The sequence below is a fragment of the Polyodon spathula genome, chromosome 20 (assembly GCF_017654505.1).
Source record: "Polyodon spathula isolate WHYD16114869_AA chromosome 20, ASM1765450v1, whole genome shotgun sequence".
Taxonomy (NCBI): Eukaryota; Metazoa; Chordata; class Actinopteri; order Acipenseriformes; family Polyodontidae; genus Polyodon; species Polyodon spathula.
Genome location: NC_054553.1, coordinates 30,668,112 through 30,679,085, shown reverse-complemented (window position 1 = coordinate 30,679,085; position 10,974 = coordinate 30,668,112). Strand labels below are relative to the sequence as shown.

At 47.6% G+C, this 10,974-nt stretch overlaps 1 protein-coding gene across 6 annotated transcripts in view; it reads right to left on the bottom strand.

Annotated features, from left to right (window-relative positions):
* Nucleotides 1–1,982: 1,982 nt before the first annotated feature.
* Nucleotides 1,983–10,974, bottom strand: part of LOC121295547 (E3 ubiquitin-protein ligase SMURF2) — a 42,168-nt gene continuing 33,176 nt past the window's right edge. For all 6 annotated transcript variants that reach the window (XM_041220315.1, XM_041220316.1, XM_041220313.1 and 3 more), the window contains 8 exons: nt 8,962–9,065; nt 8,395–8,509; nt 6,750–6,928; nt 6,259–6,396; nt 6,047–6,167; nt 5,420–5,621; nt 4,844–4,919; nt 1,983–4,622 (listed from right to left, as the gene is read on the bottom strand). In XM_041220315.1, coding sequence (XP_041076249.1) covers nt 4,523–4,622; nt 4,844–4,919; nt 5,420–5,621; nt 6,047–6,167; nt 6,259–6,396; nt 6,750–6,928; nt 8,395–8,509; nt 8,962–9,065 — 1,035 coding nt within the window. In that variant the 3' untranslated portion in view covers nt 1,983–4,522. The remainder of the gene's footprint in view (nt 4,623–4,843; nt 4,920–5,419; nt 5,622–6,046; nt 6,168–6,258; nt 6,397–6,749; nt 6,929–8,394; nt 8,510–8,961; nt 9,066–10,974) is intronic.

Sequence of the window (10,974 nt, the reverse complement as noted above, 5' to 3'; positions counted from 1 at the left end):
AACATCCAACTTTTACTGTTCAGCATTAAGAAAATGAACTTGCTAGAAGTGGAGTCATTCTGCTGCACAGCATCACGAGGGTCACAGTATAAAAAACACATGTTCCTATGGAAGCCACACGATTATTATAAAAGTAGTGACACTCATAGCGTTTACCCTGGTATTTACCTCAGAGCTGTGCAAAGGGAAGCTCATCTCATATACAAGGTTACACTACTCAGCTGTCACAAAGAGCCAGGTGGTACAGTGGGTTAGTTCACTAGTAAACAGTGCTGGTTTTTCTTATGGGACTGGTTTCAAATCCAGGTGATTATTTCTTTTCAGACTTGGTTAATTTCCTATATAGACAATGAAAAAGCAATCTTTTTCCATGCAAGTGAGAGGGCACAGTGGGCTAATTCACAAGCATGCTGTGTTGTTCCTCTTTGAGGGACTGGGTTCAAATCTAGCTGATTCTTTGCTTTATTTTCAAAGACTTGGTTAATTTAGCTTCTATTCAGTGTGAAGCAGAAGTTTCCTGTGGGAGCTGGTGGTGCAGTGGGCTAATCCCATGGCTTCTTCTCCCTGAAGACAGTGGTTCAAATCCAGGTCCTGGAAGTGAGTTCCTGAAGGTAAGTAATGATGTTGGTTGTGTTTCTACAGGAGGAGGAGGAGGAGGAGGAGAGACCTGCCCTGTGGAGGGAGGAAGATGAAGAACAGGTAGGAAAGGATAGAAAGGGGGGGGTGTGGCCCCCCCCAGCTGTGAGGAGGGTGGAAAGTGGGGCTGTTGCTGTCTGAAGTCTCCTTTTCAACAAGATAATGCTGAATTATTCAATAACATATTTAAGTATGTAAAATAAAAGATTCTTAATCTTGAATGGTAAATTGAAATGATTAAGAATCTTTTATTTTACATACTTAAATATGTTATTGAATAATTCAGCATTATCTTGTTGAAAAGGAGACTTCAGACAGCAACAGCCCCACTTTCCACCCTCCTCACAGCTGGGGGGGGCCACACCCCCCCCTTTCTATCCTTTCCTACCTGTTCTTCATCTTCCTCCCTCCACAGGGCAGGTCTCCTCCTCCTCCTCCTCCTCCTCCTGTAGAAACACAACCAACATCATTACTTACCTTCAGGAACTCACTTCCAGGACCTGGATTTGAACCACTGTCTTCAGGGAGAAGAAGCCATGGGATTAGCCCACTGCACCACCAGCTCCCACAGGAAACTTCTGCTTCACACTGAATAGAAGCTAAATTAACCAAGTCTTTGAAAATAAAGCAAAGAATCAGCTAGATTTGAACCCAGTCCCTCAAAGAGGAGCAATACAGCATGCTTGTGAATTAGCCCACTGTGCCATCTCACTTCTGTGGAAACATTTGCTTTTTCATTGCATATCAGGTAAATGAACCCAGTCCACCAAGGAGAACAGCACAGCACAGCATGCTAATGAACTAGCCCCCTGTGCCCTCTCACCTGCATGGAACAGCTTGGAAAGTGGGGGCGGCTTGAGAGAAGATGCACACTGTACTTTTCTGCACCAGTGCGTGCACAAGTCTCTCAAAGATTTGTATTGTGTGCATTCAATAACAGAATGAAGAGTGAAGCCTTATTGAATGGAATGCACACAAGAAGAATGTTTAAAACAGGCAAGTGCGTTCACTAGGGTCACGTTCCATTAGCCTTCTGCTCGTTTAGTAGTCACCCCCCTATCTGCTCCTCGACGGCAGGCTGTGCTGCACAAGGAGGGGTAGGCTTGCTTCTGTTTGGCTCAGTTTCCTAGCTGGCCAGTTCCCCACTTTGTTTCATAACATTAACTTGCACTGTTATTTTTAAAATGGCAAAGCTACACCCAGAGCTAGACTTGTGCAGCGAGAACCCAGCCGTTCCTGAGGGACAGCCGAGCCCAAGGCTTCTTGAAGCAGCCACTTGCTGGTAATGTTTGAATTGGCTCACAGTTTCTTCCTTGGATACTCAAACAGAATCACACTCAGACCACTTTTCTATTAAACATATTGATGCTGTGAGGGTGCAAACAGCATGTTGTTTATTATTGCTCAGCTTATGCAGGGTACATACAAGTTAATAAGAAACACGTTTTAGCATCCATTTCATTTCAGGTGTGTTCTTACAGCGGGGGGGGGGGGCAATGCTGTAGACACGATGTAATAAATACAAAAAGAATGACAGGATAAAACCAAAAGACATGGGAATTCAGGAAAACCAAAAACAGACGATGCTTAAACCCAACTCTAAATCACACCTAAAAACAGAAGAAAAAGTCAATATTCTGTGAGGAAGTAAATATTGAGTGTGTTCCAGACAAGCAGTTCCACCTGCCCGTTAATGCAGGGTGCAGTTCAAGTGTTAGAAGCAAACGCAGTGATGAAACCAGCAGCCGCAAGGGCCGCGCTCTTCCTGCTAGATGGATTTCTTCTTGGGACAAACCCATGCTAATGCAGCATCAGTTAGTGTGTGCACTGGACATGGAAGAGAATGACAATTTCAATGGGAATCAATACAGAATGATTTGGTTATTCGACTGCATTTGCCTTTTTTTTTTTAAGCAACTGAAGTGTGTAAACGTGCAAAATGTTTGTTTTGAAGAAACAAAAAAATAAATGAATCATGTATCTGCAATCTGTACAAAGCACCACAAAAAAACACAAAACAAAACCTCTTTACCAGAGGCTATTCAATTAGCCAGGCAAGCACACCATTAAAAAAATCCCAAAACAACAAAGTGTTATAACACAGTCCATGGCCATCATAGCCTGTTAGAGACAGGCAGCAAAACAAGGGGAAAAACACCACGAGAATGCTTTTCAACAAAACAGAAACTGGCAGAGATGAGACGGTCTACAGTGAGAACAACAGAAAACAAATATTCCCACAAACCCATGAAGGAGGAGTGTCCTTACAGCTGTTGCCAAAGCAAACTGGGAGAAGAGGATGCAGCCCCTGCCTCCCTCCATACAGACCTCACTGCAGAACCCCCTTACAACTCAAATCTGGTTCTGTTTGTCTGGGGTAAGAGTCACGTTCGAAGACAAACGTGACCCTGGATCTATAGAGGTGCTGAAAGAGCAGTGCACCCCCCCCCCCCCCCCCCCCACCCCCACCCCAAAAAAAAAAAAAAAAAAAAAAGACTGCCATGATTTCACCTGAGCAAGTAGAAGGAGTCGAGGGCTGGAGAGGTTCGGAGTGACTATAAAAAACAACCGTCTGCTGCAGAAATCCCAGGCAGAGAGAGCCACACCACTATGAATAACTGCAGCACTATCAGCCCTGGCCATAGAGGGCGCTGTGCAGCTGTGTCACTGCATTTCCTGCTTCATCTCCAGGGTCCAGACCATATCAAAATAGTGCAGCATTAGACCCAGAATGTTCTGCACAATGTAGCCATGGCACTTTATAATCTCCCCCTGTGTAACTGCAAAGGGCAGAAAGATGAACCATATATAAAAATAAAAGATTATATTTATTTATATACTGTATAACTAAACAGGTTAGGGTATTGGTTTCATGCAGTACAGGGTATACGATGGTGTGAATGGATTCTCTTTAAAGGGTACAGGTAAGTTGTTTCAACCCAGCTACCAGGAGTTTTAAAGCATGCAAGAGTCTGTTGTGACTAACCTCGCCTCCGCCCACTTGAACACAGAATCACAACAGACTGCATTCACGCTTCTTTATCAGTATGATTCAGGCTCTAAAGCCTTAGAGCTGGTGTGGATTTGTAAATATTCTGTCCTCTCCCTCCCTCCATGTCATTATTTTGTTCAATCAGAACACACAGGGTTTGTAGCTGTTAGAACAAGTTGGAGGTGGGGTTTAAAGAAAAAAAGAGAATGAAGCATTCTCTAGCTTTTTTTTTTTTTTTTTTTTACAAATGCGTTGATAAAAAGGTTCTTATCCTATGTCTGATACAATTATAAAAAAAAAACAACTCAAAACCCCAAAAAACTGAAAAAATCCTTTTGACAGAAACCGAGTCCTTTGACTTTGTCCAGTGAGCACGCGGTGTGTGTCGGAGCACAGCAGGACCCCAGGCTGGGTGGAGGAGCTCCGGGAGGGGAACGATTCCAGGTCCTTCTTAATCGCCACGCAATCGCGACACTGGTGGGGCGGTGAGGAGCAGGGCAAAAGCGACAAAAAAGAAAACCTCACTAAAATGAACAGATGTAAGTAGTCTTGTCAGAAAACAAAGAGGAAACACTATGTATAGAACACATGAGTCAGCATTCCGTATGCTGCAGATATTATTAAAAGGCATTTTATTTTTTAGCAGCTGAAAATGAGTCTGGTGGCCAAGGCCAGGCAACAGTTTATTATTTATTTAAAAAAAAAAAAAAAAAATTCAATAATAATTTTAATAATAATTGAAAGGAGGAAGGCAGTATTCCTGGGTCCCAGTTCCCTGGCTCACACGGTCCCTCTCCCTCAGAGTGGTGCGAGCCCCCCCAGCCTCCAGACCCCCTGGCCCAGGAGCGGCTCACAGACTGACAGGTGTGTAGAGTAGGGTCCCCTCCAAACCCCTCACTCTACAAAGAACCCGCACGTTTCTTCAATCGCAGTCAGGAGCTTCTCGTACAGCTTCTCATAACTCTCGTAGGGAGGAACGTCGATTCGGTTAAAGCTGGGTAAAGAGGGACAGAGACAGAGAGAAACTGACACCTTTGATCGATTCTGGAAGAGTGACTAATAATATTAGCAACATGTCCCTCCGTGTGCCTGGAGGGGCAGGTGCTGTGCTGGCACAGTGCCCGTCACTATGAACCTGTGCAAAGCGAAGGGCTTCCTCTTTCAAACACACACACAGTGTTTGGAATTGAAGCCATGCCGGTGCTGAGTACTCACCAGGTGTGTGCTTTGGGCAGGTTGTTAGTGCTGGCGTCGATCTGGTGGATTGTGAAGAGACGAGGTCCGGTGGCACCTACACAGCCAACAGAAACAGGAATTCAGACCAGCACGGGCCACATGAGAATAATGTGAAAATAACACCACCTTGTAACTGAAGAGGTAAACACACAGTCACAGTGTCACAGCTGGGGCTGAACACAATAAACTCCACAAACATTTCCACCACTCCTAGCCTGCGCTGTGTTTTGTGAGGCGAACAGGAGGCCCGTTTAATTTTCTACATGCATGTTGATTCATTCAAACTACATCTGAACCCTTTGTGGTACAAGAGGCATACGTGTCCCACCAAAACACGTTCTTATTTTTGCATTGAGGCGCATGGAACAGGGTTTCAAACATGCTGACAGGCTGGATTCGGTCATCCCAATACTCGAGTCACTCTCCAGTGTATTTTAAGAAGAAGCCGTTTGAACCACTAGCGCTCGATTCCTTGTGTACCTGAAGGGGTTCAAGTTATTCTGCTGATGAAGTTCCCCCTGGCTGTTTCCTCGCAGCCTGTCAATCACACCCTACCTTGTAGTGCTTTGAAGCCCTGCAGAGGCACCCTGGACGAGCCCGTGACGAACTGCAGCAGCCTGGCTCTGCGCTCTTCGTCGTACGTCTCCACTGCTTTCCAGAACCACTTGACTATGTTGCTGTCCAGCGTGCAGTGCTTCAACCGCGTGTTCCACTTCCAGTCGTTGATGTCAATCTTACCAAGACCGCAGATTATGAGCTGCGAGAAAAACAAGACAAAAGCAGTGAGAATCTATGCAGAACACAGCGCTGCGTGTGTGATCAACGCACGAAGGAAGCTACATGAAGGGTGCATGCTGGAGAGACGAGAGAGTCAGGATACAAAAAAAACAAAACAAAAACACAGGCTTCTGAGAGTGCTGCTTTTTACAACTCCCCCTTGCAAGCAAGGGCTCCCACATCAAAGGGGTCTATCCCAATGAAACCATCGGAATTGCATTTTGCAATCTGAATTACATAATTACAATAATAATAAAAACATAAAATAAACAGTGGAAAGTCAAGCGTCTAGCACAGCTAGCTCAGACTCGGCTGGCACACAGTGCGTTTCACTGCAAAAGCACCTGAAATAATTGGACTGTCTGCTTATTTTGCCTGAGAAAGCAAAGCCAGCCTGCTTCTCACCTCCAGCTCCTTCTCGTCAAATGACTTGAGCAGATGCTGCGGGATCACCTCATTGAACCCTTTCTGCAGAGCTAGGAACTGAGCTTCTATTCCCCGCAGAAACCGCCAGTTTACATACAACCTGCAGGAGAGAGGGGGAGGATCAATCAATGTACAGAACAAGAGCTGGATCTTAGCTCTGACCGGCACTTTGGCAGCTCGTCTTGGCTCACCTGACGTACTCCTTCTTGCTGTCCTCGCTCACCGGGATGCTGCCGCCGTTGGGTTTCAGTTCGTGCTGAATGATCTCGCCGTATGCGTTGTGCTCCACGCAGAAGGTGTGGTCCAGCACTCCTGTGATGTCGTTAGCACTGTCAAATACATGTAGAAAGTTTACCAAAATACAGTGTCCTACTGTCAGCCACTGCAGACATCAAACCACCTTACAGCAAGCAGTCAGTAGGACTTCAACGAGACACTGGCTGCACTAGTAAAGATAATATAGCTCTTAATTAGAATATCACTATGTAGTACAGTCGGTATTACGAGAACTTCGAGAGATCTTGTTATTAAATTATACTCTTTGATTTCAGAAAAAAAGAATGAAACAACTTGACTGGGGTTTAGACGTCTCCAGCACAGTTAAAAACCCTAATAAAAGACATAAAAGACTCCGGATCCCTGTGGCGTGCTCTCTAGTGGGGGCTCTCCGGGGAATACTCACAGGATCCAGACCAGGCTGTTGTGCAGGTCCGGGTCCACAGACTCCATGTCGTCCAGCGTGATGGGTTTGCCCAGCAGCTGCTTGTAGAAGGGCAAGGTGAAGCCCCCGTCGATGTAGTGCCCGTGAAACACCGCCATGCCCATGATGCGCCCCACGAAGTGGAAGTAGGACAGGTGCTCCTGGAAAGAAGGGGACCCGGTGAGTGTATGGAGTGAGACTGAACGAGAGCTACAGAGTCAGCGGGGTGAGGAGGAGACCGAACGAGAGCTACAGAGTCAGCGGGGTGAGGAGGAGACCGAACGAGAGCTACAGAGTCAGCGGGGTGAGGAGGAGACCGAACGAGAGCTACAGAGTCAGCGGGGTGAGGAGGAGACCCGGAGAGAGACCGAGACGAACGAGAGCTACAGAGTCAGCGGGGTGAGGAGGAGACCGAACGAGGGCTACAGAGTCAGCGAGGAGAGGAGGAGACCCGGTGAGAGTGTGGAGTGAGACTGAATGAGAGCTACAGAGTCAGTGGGGTGAGGAGGAGGAGGAGGAGGAGGATACAAGCTCTATAACCACGGAAGCAGACGAGCCCAGCTCTCTCGCACAGTAGTTAAGACTCTACCTTGCTTGCTGGTGGTGTGCGCGGTCGCCGGTTTGAGCCCAGCTCTCTCGCACAGCGGTTAAGACTCTACCTTGCTTGCTGGTGGTGTGCGCGGTCGCCGGTTTGAGCCCAGCTCTCTCGCACAGCGGTTAAGACTCTACCTTGCTTGCTGGTGGTGTGCGCGGTCGCCGGTTTGAGCCCAGCTCTCTCGCACAGCGGTTAAGACTCTACCTTGCTTGCTGGTGGTGTGCGCGGTCGCCGGTTTGAGCCCAGCTCTCTCGCACAGTGGTTAAGACTCTACCTTGCTTGCTGGTGGTGTGCGCGGTCGCCGGTTTGAGCCCAGCTCTCTCGCACAGTGGTTAAGACTCTACCTTGCTTGCTGGTGGTGTGCGCGGTCGCCGGTTTGAGCCCAGCTCTCTCGCACAGTGGTTAAGACTCTACCTTGCTTGCTGGTGGTGTGCGCGGTCGCCGGTTTGAGCCCAGCTCTCTCGCACAGTGGTTAAGACTCTACCTTGCTTGCTGGTGGTGTGCGCGGTCGCCGGTTTGAGCCCAGCCTCCTGCCTGCTTCACTGGCTCCTCCTCAGCAGCGGTGCACGGGGTTCACTTGCATTGCTTCTATACAGGCTGGACTTGATCCGCACACAATAAAGCTCACTGAGAACAGGTCTGTGATATAGAAGAGGTCTGCCTGTTGTTTCTGTCTGGATTATTAAAAGATGCTCCGCTGTGAGCTGGTCTTACAGACCCCGGGCAGCACCGGTCTTGGAGTGCCGTTATTTAAAAGGGCATTAAGCTGTCTGAGATGTGTGCCAGTCAGGGGCCCACCAGACAAGCCACGCATGACTGAAACATTCTCAATCATCCGTCACAATCCCCAGGAGACATCCAGGAATCCAGAGTACGAAACTACACAGAGTCACAAAGGGTCATCAGCATGCCAGCTGCACGGCTCTATTAAAGAGATGCTTGTGCAAGCTCCCTGGCTCTCTCTCGTTCTCTCCCAAGCTGTCTATAATGTGATAACAGGTGTCTGTGTGAGTGTGTCCGCCCTGCTCTTACCGGGTTGACAGCAGAGTCTGGGTTGATCTGCAGGGTGTAGATGTCGTCCCGTGAGTACTGGAACAGGCCGTAGTACGGATTCAGCATCTCGTGAGACAGCAGGTACAGCCACTCCCTGCCAACGACAAAAACAAGCGCTGTCGGTACCGTGTGTCACACAACAAAGGGCAAGGAAAACGGCTGTGCTGCTGTTGCAAAGTGTTGCCACAAGAGGGCATCGCTCTCGAATTAGATCCAGTAAATAATAAGGCTGACTGAAGCTGTGTGTGTTTCAAGTTTGGACAGCACAAGCAGACTTAAGAACAAAAAAATTAAATAAAAAGACATGTTTTTAGAACTGATTTATAGCTGCCATAAAGTTTAATAATCCACACACAAGGCTTGCACAAAAATCACTTTCAAGACTTTTCCTTGTAAAACTACAGTATTTTTTATCTATATAATATTAGAAGCCTAATTTCAAAGATCTGCCGTCTTGCCCACGTGAGGGCTGCAGATTGGATATCATATTAATCCACTGTATTAACTAATGGAACAGGAGTGATGAGCTGCAGGCTGTGTTCCTACCTGGCCACCCCTCCATAATCCAGGCCTTCCTCTCCTCTGAACTTCACCATCAGTCTCTTCCACAGGTCCTTCGGCCTCATCTTCATCACCTGCCTGTACGACTCCTGCAACGACACAGGGACTGGGTTAGAATGAGAGATACACACAGACACACACAGGGCTGGGTTACAATGAGAGATACACACAGACACACACAGGGCTGGGTTAGAATGAAAGGTATACACACACACACACACAGGGCTGGGTTACAATGAGAGATACACACAGACACACACAGGGCTGGGTTAGAATGAGAGATACACACAGACACACACAGGGCTGGGTTAGAATGAGAGATACACACAGACACACACAGGGCTGGGTTAGAATGAGAGATACACAGACACACACAGGGCTGGGTTAGAATGAGAGATACACAGACACACACAGGGCTGGGTTAGAATGAGAGATACACACAGACACACACAGGGCTGGGTTAGAATGAGAGATACACAGACACACACAGGGCTGGGTTAGAATGAGAGATACACAGACACACACAGGGCTGGGTTAGAATGAGAGATACACACAGACACACACAGGGCTGGGTTAGAATGAGAGATACACAGACACACACAGGGCTGGGTTAGAATGAGAGATACACAGACACACACAGGGCTGGGTTAGAATGAGAGATACACACACACACACAGGGCTGGGTTAGAATGAGAGATACACACAGACACACACAGGGCTGGGTTAGAATGAGAGATACACACAGACACACACAGGGCTGGGTTAGAATGAGAGATACACAGACACACACAGGGCTGGGTTAGAACACACGGGGCTGGGTTAGAATGAGAGATACACAGACACACACAGGGCTGGGTTAGAATGAGAGATACACAGACACACACAGGGCTGGGTTAGAATGAGAGATACACAGACACACACGGGGCTGGGTTAGAATGAGAGATACACAGACACACACAGGGCTGGGTTAGAATGAGAGATACACAGACACACACAGGGCTGGGTTAGAATGAGAGATACACAGACACACACAGGGCTGGGTTAGAATGAGAGATACACAGACACACACAGGGCTGGGTTAGAATGAGAGATACACAGACACACACAGGGCTGGGTTAGAATGAGAGATACACAGACACACACAGGGCTGGGTTAGAATGAGAGATACACAGACACACACAGGGCTGGGTTAGAATGAGAGATACACACAGACACACACAGGGCTGGGTTAGAATGAGAGATACACAGACACACACAGGGCTGGGTTAGAATGAGAGATACACAGACACACACAGGGCTGGGTTAGAATGAGAGATACACAGACACACACAGGGCTGGGTTAGAATGAGAGATACACAGACACACACAGGGCTGGGTTAGAATGAGAGATACACAGACACACACAGGGCTGGGTTAGAATGAGAGATACACAGACACACACAGGGCTGGGTTAGAATGAGAGATACACAGACACACACAGGGCTGGGTTAGAATGAGAGATACACAGACACACACAGGGCTGGGTTAGAATGAGAGATACACAGACACACACAGGGCTGGGTTAGAATGAGAGATACACAGACACACACAGGGCTGGGTTAGAATGAGAGATACACAGACACACACAGGGCTGGGTTAGAATGAGAGATACACACACACACACAGGGCTGGGTTAGAATGAGAGATACACACAGACACACACAGGGCTGGGTTAGAATGAGAGATACACAGACACACACAGGGCTGGGTTAGAATGAGAGATACACAGACACACACAGGGCTGGGTTAGAATGAGAGATACACAGACACACACAGGGCTGGGTTAGAATGAAAGGTACACACACACACACAGACAGACACAGTCACGGGGTGGGTGAAAGAGGCAGAATGAATCATTAGAATACTGAAGCCAGCTCAACACATCTAATTGGCATGGGCTGGATTGGGTCACACAGAGTTAGATAGGAATCTGCAGAGTGCTTAGGATACAAATGCTGC